Genomic DNA, 22060 nt, shown 5'->3' on the forward strand with positions numbered 1-22060 from the left:
TTATAGAAAATAGAATTTGCAGAGCATAAAGAATTGGGTTCTTGACAAAAATAGATAATTTGTGCTTATTCAAATCATAAACATAAAAACAAAATATTGTTTTTAAAGAAAGCTTTAAACCAGATTACTTTTTAAAAATTGCATTTGTAGTTGCATTTGATAATTTCTTAGGAGAGTCTCTAGTTCGCAAAAATTAAAGATAAATTATAGTTCATTTAGAAATAAATAATTGTTTATGCTTCCCAGAGGTTTTCTAAAAAACATTTATTTTAAGGATTCCTGATCAAGTTATTAGTGTGTTGTCACACATGAATCAAGGATTTGAAAGAATACTGCGTAATATCCAATGTAACAGGAATGTTGGCAAAAAAAAAATAGTTTGAATATTAACATCAATTCAAATTCCTGAGTTTCCCTGATTACTAGACAGACTTGGTTCCCTGAAGTCTAAATTCCTTAGCTTATTACAAACTCACACAAGGCCTTTACGACTTGGCTATAATCTACCACTCAGTAAGGCTTTATTTTCTTTTACCGTCCTCACATGCTGCCGTCACTCATAATTTTATAATGTTTCTTAAAATTTTCATTCTCTTTCATCATCATATCATGTCTTTGTATGCTGCTAATGTCTTTGGTCTCTTTTTCTTCCTAACATAATATTACTTCATACTTGAAGTATCATCTTATCTGAGAAGCTTTTTTGTTTCTTTTTTTTTGAGACAGGGTCTTACCCTGTTGTCCAGCCTGGAGTGCAGTGGCAATGATTATAGCTCACTGCAACCTTGAACTCCTGGGCGTAAGCCAATTCTCCCACCTTAGCCTCCAGAGTAGCTGGGACCACAGGCATGTGTCACCATGCTTGTTTTTTTCTTTCTTTTTTTTTTTTAATTTTTAGTAGAAACGAGGTCTTGATATACTGTCCAGGCTGGTGTTGAACTCCTGTGCTCAAGCGACCCTCTCATGTTGGTCTCCCAAACTACTGGGATTACATGAATAAGCCACCATGCTCATTCCCTGAGAGGCTTTTCTAACTCTCCAAAACAACTATTTACTGGCAACACAGCAATAAACAAAAACAAACAAGAATTCCTGCTTTTGCAAAGCTTACAATCTATTTTTAGTGGACTGTATGTTTTTAGGCCAGCCTCCTCAACTTTTCAAATGCAAGAACCATATCCCCCTATCTTTGAATCCCTAGTCCCTGGCACATATAAATAGAGTAATTTTTTTTTTACTGAATATCTATATTTGAGTAGGAGTCCAGCTTAACCATTTGAAAAACAAGTTTCAGACTGTGAAGATATAGAGAAGAAAGTAAAAATGAACATAAACCAAAAATTAAATGCATTTCATAGTTTATAATTGGAAAAAGATAATCACAAATTTAAAAATGTATGAATGCTGGCAAAATTAAGGATTCTTTAAGAATAATCTGTATGTAAAAAAATACAGAAGCGTGGAACATGCTAAGATAATGGCAACAATTTGTCTTTAGTGTACTTAGTATGCTATGTATTGAAGATCAAGTGTATTTTTAAAACCCATAAACAAAATGTCAGAATCTCACCCTACTCCAGTTTTCTTGCTAGCTTCTTGTCCTGCTTGAGAAAATAACCAACAATTTTATGATCTAATTTGAAACAAAAGTTGTGTTGGCTCCAACATAATCACTCATTAAAATTGGTCAAAGACACAAACACATATGCAAATCTTAAAGTGTTGTTACACAGAAGGTAAAATATCATCTATAGTTGTAATAAGATTTAATTTTTAAAGATTTTTTTTAAAACCTGAGTTGAGTTTTTGATTCCACAGATAAATTATAAGTTTTTCTTTTTTCCCCTAGAAGATAATTTCTGGGAAATAACAACTCCTTTTATTATTTCCTTCCCAACACAAACTTGAAGAGCTTGGGCATTTCCCTTGGAACTTTTTCCATATCTACAGTGGAATAAATTTGTGTTGTGATTCTGAATGACTTCTTTAAAAATGTAGCCCTTTGATGGTGTGGAAGCTCACACCTGTAATTCTAGCACTTTGGGAGGCCAAGGCAGGAGTATGGCTTGAGCCCAAGAGTTCAAGACCAGCCTGGGCAACAGAGGTAGACCTCATCTTTACAAAAAACAAAAACTAAAACACTAAAACATTAGCGGGGTGTGGTGGTGCGTCCTTGCAGTCCCAGCTACTCTGAAGGCTTGAGGCGGGAGGATCACCTGAACCCAGGAGGTCAAGGCTACGATAAGCTGTGTTTGTGCCACTGTATTCTAGCCTGGGCAACAGAGCAAGACTCTGCCTCAAAAACAAATTTTAAAACCCTAAAAAATAGAGCAAAAATGGTCACCTCTTTTTGTTGTTGTTTTAACTAAACTCTGAGTCTTTAGGCATACCTACAAGTCTGCCAAGGGCCTCACTATAGAAAATTATTTACAATGAATTAGCTATTGAGATCTTTTGGGATTTACTAACCTAAACAGTTAATGACATTCCTGCTATCACATACATTCCTAAGACACATACATCAGTGATCATAAATCTATAATATGCTTAATGGGCAGTATGAAAAATACAACATCAAGAAGTAAAAACAGATTTTCAACTTATGAGCATGACAATTTTTGAAGGCTTCTTATCTTTTCCCCTCTTAAAAAAAAAAAGCATTCCACATTAATTCACCTTGGACCACACAAACTATATAAAAAACCGGAACTTGTACTCTAGAATTTCCATACAGCATAAGAAATTCATGGACAGCAAATGTGATGGATCTTTAACGGCATACAAATACAAAAAAATAAACATGAGGAAGGCAACTCCAGCATTTTCTCATTTCCAAAATAGTATATATTTTGCTCCCTATTTATTAAAATTCACATTATATTTACATTCCTATCCACTAGCAGAAATATCTGTTAAAGTCCCCAAATGTAGGCCTATTATCGTAATACACATAAATGAAAAGCAAAATCTGAAAACAAAGAAACAGTGATATATATGCTCCAAAAGTTGAACACCAGGTCCTAAATCATAAATGCAAACAAGTTACATTGCTTATGAATATGTTCAAAAATAATTCTTAAATTCATTGCAATCTCTCTTAATATTTGTTGGCATAAGCAAAACCATAGATATACTCTCCAAATCTTTAAAATTTTAGACTTTATTAACAAAAAAATTTCTCTTAATAAAGCCATCTTGAGTATTCTGAGATAAAAGAATTATACAATGTCTAGTATTTTTTAAATGCAGGTAAGTTGCCTTTATCTTTATTAAGTGAAAAATGATGAATAAATTCTATAAATTCTCTTAAAATTTCTAAAGAAAAAACAAAACCATTCTTAGAATTTCTATCTGAAAATTCTAGAAAAGAACCAGTAAAATAACTCTTTGAATCTCATATGACAAAACTATTACTTTGCAAATTTCAACACAGACTATATTAGTGTTTTCACAAATTGTTAAGGACATAAGGTGCTTACATCAGTTTAGATTACCAGTATAAACAAAGCTGTTTAAGTTAAAAAAGTTACGTATTCCATTACTCTATCAGGTAATTCAAAGTCATAGGAAAAAATACAATTTTAACAAGAGAGGAATCTGGTTTTTAATTAAAGGGAATACTTCATAAAAAAGAAATGTAAATCAAAGTCAGATATACAATTTGTTTCTCCCTATGCAAGTCACAAAATAAATAAATGGAGAATAACACAAACTAAAAAATGAATTAAAATGTTTACAGATAAAACTGTGGTTATTTCAAATGCCTAAATTATTTTCTATTCCAAAAAATACATTTTTTTTAAAAAGAATACACATTTTTCAAAACAGTTTTAGGTTTACAGAAAAAGTGTGAGTGGCAAATACAAAGAGTTTTCATACATCCCTTTCCTCCTCCTTACCAGTTTCCCCAATTATTAACATCTTATATTAGCAGGGTCCATTTGCTACAATTAACAAGCTCATATTGATACAGTATTCCTAAGTCCACAGTTTACATTAGGGATCACTGTTTATGTAGTACCTTCTATGGGTTTGAGAAAGTATAATAACACAAAAATACCATTACAGTATCACACAGAATAGTTTCATATCATTATTCTCTGTGCTTGCTTCTACCTATCCATCCCTTTTCCTAGCCCCACTCCCCTATGCCTAGTCTATGGAACCAGTAATCTTTTCACTGTTGACAAAAGTTTGTTTTTTCCACATCATATAGTTGAAATCATACAGTGGGTAGCCTTTTCAGATTAGCTTCTTTTACTCAGCAATACTCGTTCAGTTTCTGAAAGCTCATTTCTTCTTATCATAGAATAATATTCCACTGCATGGATGTACACTCACCTACTGAAGATACATCATGGACAATTACAAATAAAGCTGCTATAAATATTTATGTGCAGATGTTTATGTGAACATGTTTTCAACTTATATAGGTAAATACAGAGTGCTATGGTGGGATCCTGCAGTAAGAGTACATTTAGGTTTGAAAGATACTACCTGTCTCCCAGTGTGATAATAACATTTTGTATTTCCACCACCAATGAGAGCTCCTGTTGCTACACTGTCAGCATTTGGTGTGGTCAGTGTTTTGGATTTAGCCACTTTTAGGTGTGTAGTGGTAGTTTGTCTTAATTTGCAATACTCTAGTGACATATGTTGAGCATCTTTTCATATGCTTATTTGCCATCTCTACATCTTCTTTGGTGAGGTGTTTGTTCACATCTTTTGCCCATTTTTCAGGCTGTTCTCTTCCTGTTGAATATTAAGAGTTCTTTGTATATTTTTAGAACCAGTCCTTTATCAGGTATGTGTTTTGCAGATTTTCTCCCAGTCTGTGACTTGTCATTTCATTCCCTTAACAATGTCTCTGACAAAGCAGAAGTTTTAAATTTAATAAAGTCCAACTTAGCAATTTTTTCTTTTACGAATTTTTTGTTAGTGTTGTATCATAAAGTGTACTGCCACACCCAAGGTATCCTAGACTTTCTCCTATGTTGTCTTCTAGGTTGTCTCCTATGTTGTCTTCTTTTATACTTTTGTACATTACATTTAGGTCTATGATCTGTTTTTGTGAAAGATGTAAAGTCTGTCTAGATTTGTTTTTTTTTTGGCATGTGGATGTCCAATTGATACAGCACAGTTTGTTGAAAAGACCACCCTTTCTCCATTGAATTGCCTTTGCTCCTTTGACAAAGATCAGTGGACTCTAGTTGTATGGGTTTATGGAATCTATATTGTATTCCATCTATTTGTAGATTCTCTCATACTTTCTTGATTACTATAGCTTTACAGTAAATTATGAAGTCAGGTTCTGTCCCTTCTTGGAATTCATTCTTTTCCTTCAATGTTGTGTTGACTCTTCTGGGTCTTTTGCCTTTCTCCCTACCTTTTTTTTCTGATACAAGATCTTGCTGTATCACCCAGACTAGAGTGCAGGGGCACAATCGTGGCTCACTGAAGCCTGCCTTGACTTCCTGAACTCAAGCAATCCTCCCATCTCAGGCTCCCAAGTAGCTAGGACTACAGGCACATGACATCTAGTCCAGCTAGTTTTTGTATTTTTTTGTAGAGATGGGTTTTGCCATGTTGCCCATGCTCTGTGCCTTTCTATATAAATTTTAGATTCTGCCTGTCAGTATCCACAAAATAACTTGTTAAGAACACAATCAACTGAGATTGTGTTGAATCTACAGATTAAGTAGGGAAGAAATAACATTTTGCCAATAGTGAATTTTTCTATTCATGTACATGAACTGTATCTCTCAATTTAATCTTCTTTGATTTCTTTCATCAAAGTTTCACAGTTTTCCTCATACAGATCTTGTAAATATTTTGTTAGATTTATATCTAATTGTTCTGGAGATTTCTGGTGCTAGTGTAAATGATACTGTGCTTTTAGTTTCAAATTCCAGTAGTTCATTGCCGGTATACAGGAAGCAACTGACTTTTATATATTAATCTGGTATCCTATAACCTTACTATAAATACTTATTAATTTCAGGAGGTTGTTACTTTGAAATTTTTCACATAATCATGTCATCTACAAAGATAGCTATATTTATTTCTTCCCAATCTGAACACCTTTTATTTCCTTTTCCTGCCTTACAGGAATAGTGAGGTACCTTTGTCTTATTGTGGATCTTAGTAGAAAAAAGTCTAGTTTCTCACCATTAAGTCTGATGCTAGAGGTAGGTTGTCCTGTGTTTTTATTTTTTAATAGATTTAATGTGTTTTTATTTTTTAATAGACTTTCTCAACTCGAGGAACTTTCCAAAATTCTTACTTTGCTGAGAGTTTTTATCCTAAATGGGTGCTGGATTTTCCCAAATGCTTTTTCTACATCTATTTACGGGATCATGTGGTTTTTCTTCTTTAGCCTGTTGATGACATGAATTGCATTAGGGTAATGCAGTACTCCTTGAAAGAATTAGGAAGTATTCCTTCTGCTTCTGTATTTTGAGAGAAATTGTGGAGAATTATTTCTTCCTTAAATATTCAGTAGAATTCACAATGAACACAGTTAAAATGGCTTTTATCCAAAGGACAGGCAATAACAAATGCTGGCGAGGATATGAAGAAAAGGGAGCCCTCATATACTGTTGGTAACAATGTAAGTTAGTGTAACTGCTATGGAGAACAGTTTGGAGGTTCTTCAAAAAACTAAAAATAGAGCTACCAATCCAGCAATACCACTCCTGGGTATATACCCAAAAGAAAAGAAATCAGTTTATCAAAGAAAGAGGTATCTGCACTCCCATGTTTACTGCAACACTATTCACAATAGTCAAGACATGAAAGCAACCTAAGTGTCCATCAACAGATGAATGGATAAAGGATATGTGGTATATATACACAATGAAGTATTATTCAACCACAAAAAAGAATGAGATCCTGACATATGCAACAACATGAATGGAACTGGAAGTCACTATGGTAGGTGAAATAAGCCAAGCACAGAAAGCCAAATATTGTATCCTGTCACTTATTTGTGGGAGCTAAAAATTAAAACAACTGAACTCATGGAGACAGAGAGTAGAAGGATAGTTACTAGAGGCTTGGAAGTATAGGGCCAGAAGGGGTAAGTACGGATGGTTAATGGGTACAAAAAAAAAATAGAAAGAATGAATAAGACCCAGTATTTGTTAATACAACAGGGTGACTATAGCAAAAAATAACTTAATTGTAAATTTATAAATAAAAGAATTGGATTGTTTGAAACAAATGTTTGAGGTAATGAATACCCCATTTACATGCTGATGTGATTAATATGCATTGCATCCCTGTATCAAAATATCTCATGTACCCCCAAAATATATATACCTACTATGTACCCACAAAAATTTAAAATACAACAAATAATAATAATAAAAGGATCACTGGTAATGCTGCTTCGTTCATTTCGATATTAATACAAAATATTCTACAATTTCTCTTGAAACATCTTTGAGCTGTGCGTTATTTAGAAGTATGTTGTTTAATCTCCAAATATTTTAGAGTTTTCCAACTTTTTCTGTTATTGATTAATAGTTAAATCCATTGCAGTCAGAGGGTACAGTCTGCATGATTTCTATTCCTTTTAGTTTGTTAAGGCATGTTTTATGACCCAGAATGTGGGTCATGGAACACATTCTGGTCAATGTTTTGCATGAGTTTAAGAAGAATAAGTGTAACCTGCTGCTGCTGGATTAAGCAATTTACAGATGTCACAATTAGATCCAGTTGACTGACAGTGCTATTCACTCATTTATGTTCTCATTGATTTTCTGCCTGCTGAATCTGTCAATTACTAATAGAAAGGTGTTAAATATCCATCCATAGACAGTAGTGGATTTTTCTGTTTCTCTGGGCAGGTTTATCAGTTTTTGCCTCATGTATTTTGATACTCTGTTGTTAGTGAATATACATTAAGGATTATTATGTCTTCTTGGAGAATTAATCATCTTTTTTTTTTTTTTTAATGGAGTCTTCTTGCTCTGTTGCCAAGGCTGGAGTGCAGTGGCATGATCTCAGCTCACTGCAACCTCAGCCTCCCGGGCTCAAGTAATTCTCCTGCCTCAGCCTCCTGATTAGCTGGTACTACAGGCACATACCAACAAGCCTGGTTAATTTTTTATATTTTTAGTAGAGACAGGGTTTCACCTATTGGCCAGGCTATTCTCAAATGCCTGACCTCAGGTGATCTGCCCGACTTGGCCTCCCAAAGTGCTCGGATTACAGGCATGAGCCACCACCTCGCCTGGGCAGAATTAATCATCTTTATCTTTATGTAATACCCCTCTTTATCCTTGAGAATTCTCCTTGCTCTAAAGTCAGCTTTGTCTGAAATTAACATAGTCATGCACTGCATAATGATGTTTTGGTCACCAACAGACTGCATGTATGATGGTAGTCTTTATGGATTATAATACTCTACTTCTATTGTAGATTATATATATATATATATATATATATATATATAAAATACTCTATTTTTACTGTAGAGATTATAATACTTTATTTTCACCATACCATTTCTATGTTTAGATATGCTTAGATACACAAATATTTACCATTGTATTATAATTGCCTACAATATTCCGTAGTTATATGTTGTACAGGTTTGCAGCCTAGAAGCAACAGGCTACACCATATAGCCTAGGTATGTAGTAGGCTGTGTTACCTACCTAGGTTTGTGTAATACTCTATGATGTTTGCACAATGAAGAAATTGCCTACTGATGCACATCTCAGAATATATCCCCATTTGTTAAATGACACATAACTGTACAACTACTTTTACTTTCTTTTGATTAATGTTAGCATAGTATACCTTTTGTCATCCCTTTTTCTTAAATCTCTCCAATCTATGTATCTTTATATTTTAAGGGGATTTCTTATAGTTAACATTTTCTATTCAGTGTCCTTTTTTTGTATTCCACTGTTTACTGCCTCCTCTGGTTCTGACTATCATTCTATTTTTCTCTCCTCTTAGCATATGAATTATATACTACATTTAAAAAAAACCTTTTTAGTGGTTGCCCCTGAGTTTGTGATACATTTACAACTAATCCAAACCTTCTTTTTGAGACAGGGTCTTATACTGTCACCCAAGTGGGGAGTGCAGTGACATAATCTCAGCCCACTGCAGCATTGACCTCCTAGGCTCAAGTGATCTCCTTTCTCAGCTTCCTGAGTATCCTGGACTACAGGTGTGAGCCACCATGTCTGGCTAATTTTTCTATTTTTTGTGGAGACAGAGTTTCACCATGTTGCCTAGGGTGGTCTTGAACTGCAAGCAATCTACCCACCTTGGTCTCCCAAAGTGCTGTGATTACAGGTATGAACCACTACACCACACCCAAATCCTCTTTTTAAAATAATGCTGTACCACTTTCTTAAAAGTACTCCCAATTCTTCTCTCTCCTCCCTTAAAATATTGCTGCCAATCATTTCACCATCTACAAGCTATAATCACCTAATATTATGTTTTCAATTTGTTGAACGAATCATTAGCTGTTAGATTAAGAATAAAAAAGATAGGCCAGGTGTGGTGGCTCACACCTGTAATCCCAGCACTTTGGGAAGCTAAGGCAAGAGGAACACTTGAGCCCAGGAGTTTGAGGCCAGCCTGGACAATATAGTGAGATCCCATCTCTACAAATTTTTTATGTAATAGCTCTAGAATATCAAGTTCACTTTGTTGCTGGTAATACGAGTCATCTAACGACTTTTTAAAAAGCCTCTTTCTTCCCAATTTTTTATTAAGAAAATTTTCAAACATAGAAAAAATTAAAAGATGGGGAGCTCACACCCATAATCCCAGCATTTTGGGAGGCAGAGGATGGTGGATCACTTGAGGTCAGGAGTTGAGACCAGCCTGACAAACATGGTGTAACCCTGTCTCTACTAAAAATACAAAAATTAGCCAGGCATGGTGGTGCATGTCAGTAATCCCAGCTACTCGGGAGGCTGAGGCAGGAGAATCACTTGAACCGGGGAGGGAGAGGTTGCAATGAGCCCAGATCATGCCACTGCACTCCAGCCTGGGTAAACAAAGTCCGTCTTATAAAAAAAAAAAAAAAAGAAAGAAAGAAAAAAGAAAATATTTTATTTTACTTTCTTTTTCTTTTCCAGTGTTGTGTTGGTGGTAAGTGAATATTTTACTTTTATTCATTAATTCTCTAACAGATGTAGTTTCTGACCTCTATTACTTTCATTCTTTCTAAATAATTTCTTTTAACATTTCTTACAAAGCAAGTATACTGGCAACAAATTCCCTCCATCTTTGTTTCTCCTTCATTTTTAAATTTTTTATATTTATTACTTTTCTTAGACTGGGTCTTGCTCTGTCACCCCGGCTAGAGTGCAGTGGTGCAATCATAGCTTACTGCAGCTTCAAACTCCTGGGCTCAACCATTCCTCTCACCTCATTCTCCTGAGAAGCTATGACTACAGGCACGCACCACTGCACCCACACATTTTAATAAATTTTAGAGGCAGGGTCTCACAATGTTGCTTAGGCTGGCTTCAAACTCCTGGCCTCAGGCAATCCTCCCACCACCTCAGTTTCTCAAAGTGCTAAGAATACAGGCGTAAGTAAGCCAATACACCTAGCCTCTCCTTCACTTTTGAAGGACAAATAAGCTGGATCTAAAACTCTAGGTTGGTGAATTTTCTTCTCTCACTACTTCAACAAGCGACGTCTAGTAAGGTGAAAAGTAGAGAGCAAAGGAGAAAGGAATAAAACAAGATTGAAAAAGTGGGCAGAGGCCTAATCATGCAGGGCCTTATAAAACCATGGTAAGATTTTCAGTTTTATCCCAAGAGCAATAAAAGACCACAGAAAAATATAAGCAAAGTTACATCAATTTGAAATTATTCTTAATATCACTATGACAGGAAGGTAGAAAATGGATTTGAAGGCTGTGGAAAACTGATGCAGGGAAGTTAGGAAACTCCTGCAGCAATGTAGACATAATGGTATACTAGACCCAGATAGCAGCAGTGGAAATGTAACGTGAAGGAAGGTGAGAGATGCTTAGCTCAAGATATAATCATCAGGATATGATCATTCAATCAAGAGTTTGGGGATTTAAAAGAGAGATAAGAGCTAAAGCTAACTCCCAATTTTCTGACTCGGGCAACTTGGTTATTCTCTATCCTCACTGTTCATCCTTCACCCATGGTCTTGACTTTACATTAATGAAGACACCCACTTCCGATTCCATTAGTTTCTTCCTAAATTCATAGTACTCAACATTTCCAAATTAATCTCTTAAACAGTTTTATCAGGTTACTCCCCTTCTCAATGACAAGGCCAAATGTAAAGTTCTTCATGTTTACAGGATTATTCAGTTCTTTTTCAGCTTTTACATACAATAAGCAAAAGCAAAAAGTGACAAATTATACCAGCAAAATCCATTAAAATAAATCAGATTGGTCCCAATACTAAAATAATACTATAGCATATGGATTATGAATTTGTCAGTCTCAGAAGGTCATGAACTTTTTGAGAATAGGAAGTGAACTGCACTTCAGACTAAAAATTATTTTGATAATAAGTATGTAAAATTGATGTGAGCAGGACAGGTGCAGTGGCTCACACCTGTAATGCCAGCACTTTGGGAAGCAGGAGTGGGTGGACTGCTTGAGGCCAGGAGTTCGAGACAAGCCTGGCCAACATGGTGAAACCCCATCTATACTAAAATTTTAAAAAGTAGGCAGGTACGGTGGCAGGCTCCTGTAATCACAGCTACTTGGGAAGCTGAGGCAGGAGAACTGCTTGAACCTAGGAAGCAGAGGCTGCAGTGAGCCGAGATCATGCCACTGCACTCCAGCCAGGTGGCAGAGCAAGACTCCAACTCAAAAAAAAAAAAAAAAAATTTGATGAGAACAGCCACTCTTCAAGTCTCTTGGATATATACATGTGTATGGGATTTCTGGGTCATATATATTAACTTTAAAGGTTAAAGGAACTGATTTCCAGAGTGTTTTCCAAAGTGGCTGTAGCATTTTACATTTCCACTAGTAATACATAAGGATTCTAATTTCTCCACATCCTCATCAACACTTATTCATATTTTGATAAATAACAGCCAGCTTAGTGGGTGGGTATCTTATTGTGATTTTCATTTGCATTTCTCTGATAGCTAGTGCTTTGAGCATGTGCTTTTTGGCCATTTGTGTATCTTGTTTAGAGAAATGTTCATTCGAACACTTTGTCCATTTGTAATTGGGCTTTTTACTTTGTATTTGTAAAATCTAAAGTTAATGCAATAACACCAGCTCTCTACCTCACCCTGAACAAGATAAGGATTTGAGAATATTTCTACTCTCACTAAACTCTTCCTAAACAATATATTAATTAAATGACTAGTATTTAAATTCTACGCTTCATTTTAATTCCAAAATTACTGTATTCGAATAATATTTATTTAGATTTGCCTATACATTTACCACTTTCTTTGATCATTTATTCTTCTTGCGTCTCAGACTTAAATTCTGGGGTAATTTTTTTGCTGACACATTCTTTTAAAAGTTATTTCATAAAGGTCAATTCATAGCAAATTACTTTTAAGCTTTTGTCTTTGTTTTACCCTCAATTTTGAAGTTTGGTCAGTACACAATTCTATAATAATAGTTATTTTTCCTTACGCTTTGAAGATATTACCCTGCTGTTCTGTCTTCCATTATTGGTACTGAGAACACTGTTTTCAGCATAACTGTTTTCTGTTGCAGATTATGTATGTTCTTTTCTTTATCTTTCCATTCTGCTATGTCACTGCAGTGTGTTTAAGAATGGATTTCTACTTACTTGTTATATTATGTGCTTCTATTTCTATAGACTCATAGCTTTCATCAGCTCTCTGTTTTTCTTGAAATGCTGCCTCTTCTTCCTTCTTTCCTTCTGGTATTCCAAATAGACACATCAGATCCTCTCATCCTGTTCTACCAATTTCTTACCCTCACTGATTCTCTCTTTATTTATATCTTATGTGTTGCTTAATCTTGCCTTTTTTCCCCAGCAATTATATTTTTAATTTTCAAAGTTCTATATGGTTCTTTTAAATCATTTTAATGAGCTGATCATTTTCTTCTTTAAACATTTCAAACATGGTTATTTTATAGTCTGGTTATTTTATCGGTTATAAAATTGGTTATTTTATTCCAATAGTAGGGTTCAACATCTTAAGGAATCTAAATCTCTCTCTTTTTTGCCAACTCATTTACATAATTTGTTTCCATGTTTATTGAATAATCTTTTTCAACTCATATTTGGTTGATTTTAATCTGTGGAATTTCTAAAGGCCTAATCGAGAGTGTATTACTCCAGAGGTAATTTGTGTTTGCTTGTACCAACTGCCAGGAAGCATTACTGACCTGAAATCAACTTGTATCCTTGTCAAGATCAAGAATTTAACATGGAAATCTTCAATTCAGTCCTCCAACCTTGAAGCCTGTTCAGGTCTTAGTCTGGATCCCAGAGTGATTATCAGCAATTTGCTTCAAGATTATTCCACTTTTCCAGTGTGCTTACTGCTTATCATTTCATTTTCTGCTCGTAGTTTTGTTTATTTTGGTCAAAGAAGTGAGTAAGGAGAGTCTTCGAGGTTTCTGTTTGCAAACCAGTGGTGCAACGAGATGCTAACAAGAATATCCAATAGCTCCAGAATATAAAGTTCACTATGTTGTTGGCAATACAAGTCATCTAATGGCTTTTTAAAAAGCCTCTTTCTTCTCAGTTTTTTATTAAGAAAATTTTCAAACAAAGAAAAAATTAAAAGATGGTGAGGCGCAGGTAGCTCACATCTGTAATCCCAGAACTTTGGGAGGCAGAGGAGGGCACTTAAGGTGAGGAGTTCGAGACCAGCCTTGCCAACATGGTGAAACCCCATCTCTACTAAAAATACAAAAATTAGCCAGGCATGGTGGTGCACATCTGTAGTCCCAGCTATTCTACTGGCAAGAGAATCACTTGAACCCAGGAGGTAGGGGTTGCAGTGAACTGAGATCATGCCATTGCACTTCGGCCTGGGCGACAGAGACTCCGTCTCCAAAAAAAAAAAAGAAAAAGAAAAAAGACTATTGCAATGTAAACAGGTATATCTCCACCTAGATTCAACTGTGTAACATTTTGCCATATTTGCTTTATTTTTTGTGTGCACATTTTTGCTGAAGTATTTGAAAGTAAGTTGCAGATACCATGAGTTTTCATCCCTAAATATTTCAGGATTCATCTACAGGTATATAGCTATATACCAACACCATATATACACCTATATACCAACATCATTATTATACCAAAGAAAATTAACAAAAATTCCATAATATCATCTGATATTTAGTCCATATTCAAAGTTACCAAGTTATCCCCAAAATAATTTTTTTTTTTTTTTTTTGAGATGGAGTTTTGCTCTTGTTACCGAGGCTGGAGTGCAATGGCGCGATCTCGGCTCACCGCAACCTCCACCCCCTGGGTTCAGGCAATTCTCCTGCCTCAGCCTCCTGAGTAGCTGGGATTACAGGCACGCGCCAGCCACTGTGCCCAGCTAATTTTTTGTAATTTTTAGTAGAGACGGGGTTTCACCGTGTTGACCAGGATGGTCTCGATCTGTTGACCTTGTGATCCACCCGCCTCGGCCTCCCAAAGTGCTGGGATTACAGGCTTGAGCCACCGTGCCCGGCCATCCCAAAATAATTTTTATAACGTTTTTCAAACCAGGATTCCATCAGAGTTCATATGTTGTATTTGGTTATTATCTCTTGAACCTAAAACAGAGCCCACCTCAACTTTTAAAAATGATACTGTGTTTTTCAAGAGTCTAAGCCAATTGTCTCATAAAATGCAGTACATTCTAGTTTTATTTAATTATTTTCTCTCAGTCATTTAATTTGTTCTATTTAGGACATATACTATACACTAGAAGTTAGGTATACAGGCTTGATTCCAGGTTCCTCCATTGTAAAGGTATATTTATCCATTGCAAATATAAATAATCTGTAAGATTCACAACAAGTGAATATCCTCTTTCCAAGCAATCCTTTACTTAGTATTTTTGGTATCTACTGATGATCCTTGCTTAAATCTATTAAAGTTACAAAGGTTCCTCTCTTTAGAGGGCAAATTAATTTCAAATTCTACAGATTTAACCTATAAGATATACTTGCATATACAAACAAGTATAGAAGAATACATAAGTATATTCTATACTAATGTTTTTTTTGAGACAGAGTTTCACTCTTGTTGCCCAGGCTAGCATGCAACAGGTGCAATCTTGGCTCACTACAACCTCTGCCTCCTGGGTTCAAGCGATTCTCCTGCCTCAGCCTCCTGAGCAGCTGGGGTTATAGGTGCGCATCACCATGCCCAGCTAACTTTTTGTGTTAGTAGAAATAGGGTTCACCATGTTAACCAGGTTAGTCTCGAACTCCTGACCTCAGGTGATCTGCCAACCTTGGCCTCGCAAAGTACTGGGATTACAGGGACAAGCCACCATGCCTGGCGTATTCTATACCATTTTTTCTTTTCTCTTTTTTTTTTTTTGAGACAGAGTCTCACTCTGTCGACAGGCATTAGGCTGCAGCGCAGTGGCCGATCTTGGCTCATTGTAACCTCTGCCTCCTTCAAGCAATTCTCCTGCCTCAGCCTCCCGAGTAGCTGGGACTACAGGTGCACACCACGATGCCTAACTAATTTTTTTGTATTTTAGTAAAGATGAGGTTTCACTATGTTGGCTAAGATGGTCTCGATCTCTTGACCTTGTGATCCGCCTACCTTGGCCTCCCAAAATGCTGGGATTACAGGCATGAGCCACCATGCCCAGCTTCTATACCATTTTTAATAGCACAATATTATAAAATGCATATTTATCTTCAGGACATAGATTAAATTATAGTACATCCATGTAGTTATGATGCAGGAAGTTCAACTTTTTTTCTCATTTTGAGACAGTCTTGCTCTGCCCAGTGCAGTGGTACAATCTTGTCTCACTGCAAACTCTACCTCCTGGTTCAAGTGATTCTCTGAGTAGCTGGAACTAAGGACTACAGGTGTGCACCACCATGGTCAGCTAATTTTTCTATTTTTAGTAGAGATGGGGTTTTATCATGCTGTCCAGGCTGGTCTCGAACTCCTGGCCTCAAGTGATCCTCCTGTCTCAGCCTCCCAAAGTGATGAGATTACAGGTGTGAGCCACCATGCCTGGCCAACATTTTTTTGATTATAATAATCCTTAAGATATATTATTACAGCTTGACTTCATCATCTAACACTCTCTTCTTTCCTTACTTTCCCTCAAATACTCAAAAGCCCTAGAGCACATTCCTAGCTCTGGGACTTTTACTTTTCCTTCTGTCTGAAATGCACTTTCCCCATTCAGGTCTTTGTTCTTTTAGGATAGGATAAGCTTTTCCTGACTTTCCTATCTAAAACAGTCCTATGTCCTTAGTGCCAACACTTTCTATTCCTTTATCCTGACTGACTTTTCTTTGTAATTTTACTACCTCCTGACATGTTTATTGGTTTATCTGATTATTGTCTTCCCCAAAACTGGAATTGTCAGCTCCAGTGGAATTTACTTGCTTTGTTCACAACTATATCCTTAATGCTTAGAACAGCAATTCCATAGTGAGTACTTAAAAATTTTTTTCATTCACATGTATAAATCCATGATTCAGAAGATTGTATACATTATGCTATATACCTGTATAGACATAATGTATCTTTAGAATGCTCAAGGAACTGGTAACAGTGGTTGCTTCTTGTGAGGTGAAATGGGAGGGTGGGGAATAGTAATGAAGGAGATTTACTACAATGTATACACTTAATCACAGTCTAAATTTTAACCATGTACATTTGTAAAGAACATAAAGGCTGGGCAAATAGGCTCAAGCCTGTAATCCCAGCACTTTGGAAGGCTAGGGTGAGTGGATCACCTGAGGTCATGAGTTTGAGACCAGCCTGGCCAACGTGGTAAAACTCTGTCTCCACTAAAAATATAAAAATCAGCCAGGTATGATGGCACGTGGCTGTAGTTCCAGCTACTTGGGAGGTTGAGGCAGGAGAATTGCTTGAACCCGGAGGCAGAGGTTGCAGTGAGCTGAGATCGCGTCAGCCTGGGCAACAGAACAAGACTCCATCTAAAAAAAAACAAACCAAAACAAACAAACAAACAAAAACACACAAAATTGATGGTTTTTGTGTTTTTTGTTTTTGTTTTTTAAAAACAGGGTCTTACTTTTTCATCCAGGCTGGAGTGCAATGGTGTGATCTCAGCTCACTGCAGCCTCAACCTCCTAGGCTCAAGAGATTCTCCCACCTCAGTCCAAGTAGCTGGCACTGCAGGCATGTGCTACCACACCCAGCTAACTTTTTTGTATATTTCGGTAGAGACAGAATTTTGTCATGTTATCCAGGCTGGAAAAATTAACATTAAACCCAACACTTTAGGAGGCTGCGGCAGGTGGATCACTTGAGGTCAGGAGTTCAAGACCAGTCTGGCCAACATGGTGAAATCCCATTGCTACCAAAAATACAAAATTAGCTGAGTGTGGTGGCATGTGCCTGTAATCCCAGCTACTGGAGGCTGAGGCAGGAGAATCACTTGAACCTGAGAGGCAGAGGTTGCAGTGAGCCAAGACTGCACCTTTGCACTTTAGCTTGGGTGACAGACTAAGACTCTATCTCAGACCAAAAAAAATTAATGTTAAAAATTAAAAAAATATATATGCCCAAAGAACAACCCAATTTAACCTGCTGCTCCTTTTTGTATTTATAACTTTATGCAGGCATGTTTAAGAAATTTTTAATGCTTTAACTTTGTTTGATAGGCTTGTTCAGTTCAGACAACACTGTTTTGACATTAGTACAACTAGAAAGTAATCACCATGAGCTATGAAGTCAACATGAATATTTTACTCATTACACGCTATGTAAGACTAAAAAGATATATGCCAACATGTTAACAATGATTACTTTTCAATATACAGCTAATGGGTCTTTAGGCTTCCCTAAATGTTACTTTCCACACTAAGCATCAATTGCTATGATCAGAAAAAAAAAAATGCCCTTTTAAAAAAAGACTAGATTTAAATAAAATAAAAATTTATAATTAAAAGAACAATTTTTTCTTAATACACAAATATTTTCTATAAATGTGACATTAATATAAAATGAAGAAAGGCATTTCAAATATAATCATTTTCCTTAGGATTCCAAAAGTAATTTTATAGCAAAATTCCCATAATATTCATTTTAATACTACAACACCTTCTTTCCTTACATCTTGTCTTATTCTTCTAGCATCGGTGTAATTCTATGCTTATTTTAAAAGCATAAGACAATTCTCAGTATGTGATCCTTTTATAGGATTTTACATTAACCATGTATTTTAATTCTTTTAAAATCTTTAATCTCTAATTTTCTTTCTAGTTGTTTCTTCCTGTCAAACCATAATTCGTAACACTTTAAAACTATCAAAGCATAATTCTTAACATTTTAGAACCTATCTTTTTATAGAAGATATATCCTTACAATAATGGCTTTAAATTTCTTTAAAATTAATAGTGTTTTTCACTGATTATCATTAAATACACATATATTCCCATGGAAAATTATCTTTTCATAGAAGCACAGATTGTGAGCCCTGCAACAACTTCAGGCAATTTTGTTTCAGGAATGAGCAGTATTATCATTCTCACTACACTGATAAAGTACTTAAGAAGCCTAGAAAAGGCTGGGTGTCATGGCTCACATCTGTAATCTCAGTACTTTGGGAGACCGAGATGGGAGGGCTGCTTAAGGCCAGAAGTTGAAGACAAGCATGGGTAACAGAGCAAGACCCTGTCTCTACAAAAAAATAAAGTTACCCTGGCATGTTGCCATGTGCCTATAGTCGTAGCTACTCAAGAGGATCACTTTGAGCCCAGGAGTCCAGGGCCTCAGTGAGCTATGAACCAACATAGGCAAAAGAGTGAGATCTCTCTTTTAAAAAAAGCCTAGAAACATTTTGTAGATTGTCCAGGTTACCTAGCTATTCAGTGATCAAAGAGAGTAAGAAAATAAATTAGGAAAAAGCCCTTCTTGTTTCTCATTGCAGTACTCGTCCTATTATAATTCACCCAAGTTTATAAACCTCTGAGAAAAAGGAATGAGATGGTAGCTAATTCCACAGTATACTGTGCGATTTTATGCCCAGAAATTGTTCCCAACATTGTTCCTTTGTTGCTACTTCCCAGATTATAGAACTTTCTTCCATTTTTGTTAAAAGCAGCAAGGAACTCAGTAATAGACTCCACGTTGGCATCAGCTGTCAGTAGAGAAAATGAGATTCTTGTTGGAAGTTTGTGAAACTAATCAACTATATAATTGTAGCACTGAAAATGAGCTATCCTAATTTTCCATATTTTTGAGTAAATTCCTTTAATAGAAACTATACCAGTTAATGCTTGAATTCTGTAAAGTGAATCACAGTTCTACTTCTTCAATTCTGTAAAATAACATTTAAAAGTAGGACTCTCTACAGTAAAATAAACCACATAAAAATAGTATCTAATAAATCTTAGTAGCATAAAGGGACAACATAGCACATCACTAGACTCTGAGTACTTCTGGAAAAAAGGCTTTGCTAAAGAAGTTTTTCATTTCACAACAATAATCAACTAGTAAGAAAACGACATATTGGTATAAATTATTATTAAGGACTATAAATGTAGTGCCCTGTACCATTCTCATGATTTTAAAGAGTACTTACCAACAGTTTTTTGCCGTACTATACTCCTCGCCTTTTCAGTTCCTGGAGAACCAGTGGTTGTTGCACTCCTTTGTCTCATTGGGGCTTGGCCAGGCTGATCACGACTCCATCCTCTAGAAAATGACTTGTCAACTGAAACTTTCTGAAATTCATGTCCAACTCCTAAAAATGTAGATTTTCAATCTCAATCAATAATATCTTCAAGTTATGTGTGCTACCTTGCCTCAAATTCTTAAGTTTGCTCACTAATAAATTATAAAGTAGTAAGATAAAATGCTGTGTACTGTAAGGTTTTTAAGAGCTTCACTTTATGTATAAATCATATTCCAAAACTGGTGCAGAATTTTTAAATTATACCATTAGCAATAAACTGTTAAAAATTATCTGCTACTCACTTGCTTTGGAATAAAAATGAAACATATAGACAAGAAAAAAAAGACAGAAAATGTGCTAAACAAAACACATCCTGTGGTGATGGTTAAACCTAAATCTCTAACCTGTCAATAATAGCCACTTGAGAAATACAGTCCAGGAAAAAGTAATCACATAATACCCTGGACAAAAGGTTAAGTATGAAATGTGACTTAAATGTAATCTCTAGCTAGCAACTAATTTTTAAGAATGCAAAATACTGGCCAAGTGTAGTAGCTCACGCCTGTAATCCCAGCACTTTGGGAGGTGGCGGTGGGCAGATTGTTTGAGCCCAGGAGTTCGAGACTAGCCTGGGCAATATGGTAAAATCATGTCTCTACAAGAAATACAAACAAAAAAATTTCACTGAGCATGGTGACGTATGCCTGTAGTCCCAGCTACTTGGGAAGTTTAGGCTGGGAGATGCCTTGAGCCTGGAAGGTAGCTGCAGTGATCCGTGATTACGTTAATATACTCTAGCCTAAGCAACAGAGTGTGGCCCTGTCTCAAAGAAAAAAAAAGCAAAATACTAACAAACTGGGAATTTTAAAAACATATATTAATGAGATAATCATTACACTATTGCCCCACCTCCTTTTAACATTAGACAGATACATATTTCATGTCTAGGGAATGTTTGCTTTTAGTTAAAACTACGTGCTTTCAAAAACAATTTTTAAAATAATTATTATATACATTTTAAATAGAGTAACATGAAACCACCTTCTCAGTTCTAACAAAAAACTGCTTATGATAAAAAGAACTAGTTTTTTATATATTTTCATTTTGTTTAATTCTTACAACAAAAATAGTTAAGATTCTAAATTACTTATTTCACCCTCACCCCTCTCCCTGGCATGGTTTTCTCTGACTCAGTTATTTAAACAAATTTATATAGAGCATCTCTATGAACAATTCTTACCTTTCCCTTTGTGCTTTTTTTGTTTCTGTTCACTCAGTTTATCCAATGGTAAATCACTGAGATCCAAACTATATAAATTCCTAGCTAAAACTTTAGTTAATGTCTCCATAGTCAGTGACCACTCAGTGGCCAACTCTTCCCAATAGGTCAATGATGACAATACTGACAATAAGTCATCCCAGAGTTCGCGGGAGATGTACACATTTAGGTTTGCTTTGATCCAGGCAACTATAAGGGTCTATAAAGGCAAATATCAGAAATAACAATAAAATGTGTTTAGTTTGTGACTTCAAAATCAGATATTTAGTTCTTAAAAAATTACTTAAAACAAGCAAAATTCAGAATTGCATGCTTTTTTAAATAGGTAATACTTGTAAAAGTAATCCATGCAATCATTAGAATTGATATAAATTTCATTTCAACAACCGCCAACTCCCAACACCCGGATTAGTTCTTTTCTAAACTAAAAAGAAATCTCCCGCAATTTATAGCTGTCTCTCATGCTGTATTACATTAATGTTAAATAAATGCTGTTTGAAAAACAGTCTCCATGCTTTTAAGTGTTGAAAATGTTGAGTTACTGAACTATAAAGCCAAAACCTACGTTCCCAAATTAAGGATGGAAATGACTACTACAACTTGAAAATGTTTTTGAATAACATAAGGAAACAACATGGCCGGGCGTGGTGACTCATGCCTGTAATCCCAGCACTTTGGGAGCCCAACGTGGGCGGATCATGAGGTCACGAGTTCAAGGCTAGCCTGGCCAACATGATGAAACCCTGTCTCTACTAAAAATACAAAAATTAGCTGGACATGGTGGTGCGTGCCTGTAATTCCAGTTACTCGGGAGGCTGAGGCACAAGAATTGCTTGAACCAGGACCCGGGAGGTGGAGGTTGCAGTGAGCCAAGATGACCCCACTGCACTCCAGCCTGGGCTACAGAGTGAGACTCTGTCTCAAAAAAAAAAAAACATACTAGAGACATATTTAACTTA

At 35.8% G+C, this 22060-nt stretch overlaps 1 protein-coding gene across 22 annotated transcripts in view; it reads right to left on the bottom strand.

Annotated features, from left to right (window-relative positions):
- Positions 1-22060, bottom strand: part of RALGAPA1 (Ral GTPase activating protein catalytic subunit alpha 1) — a 289470-nt gene that overhangs the window by 170552 nt on the left and 96858 nt on the right. For all 22 annotated transcript variants that reach the window (XR_013521150.1, XR_013521153.1, XR_013521148.1 and 19 more), the window contains 2 exons: positions 21063-21300; positions 19730-19891 (listed from right to left, as the gene is read on the bottom strand). Coding sequence is in view for 13 of the 22 variants with exons in the window: in XM_078334789.1 (XP_078190915.1) it covers positions 19730-19891; positions 21063-21300 (400 nt within the window). In the remaining 9 variants the exon portion in view is untranslated. The remainder of the gene's footprint in view (positions 1-19729; positions 19892-21062; positions 21301-22060) is intronic.

The sequence above is a fragment of the Callithrix jacchus genome, chromosome 8 (assembly GCF_049354715.1).
Source record: "Callithrix jacchus isolate 240 chromosome 8, calJac240_pri, whole genome shotgun sequence".
NCBI classification, from domain to species: Eukaryota; Metazoa; Chordata; class Mammalia; order Primates; family Cebidae; genus Callithrix; species Callithrix jacchus.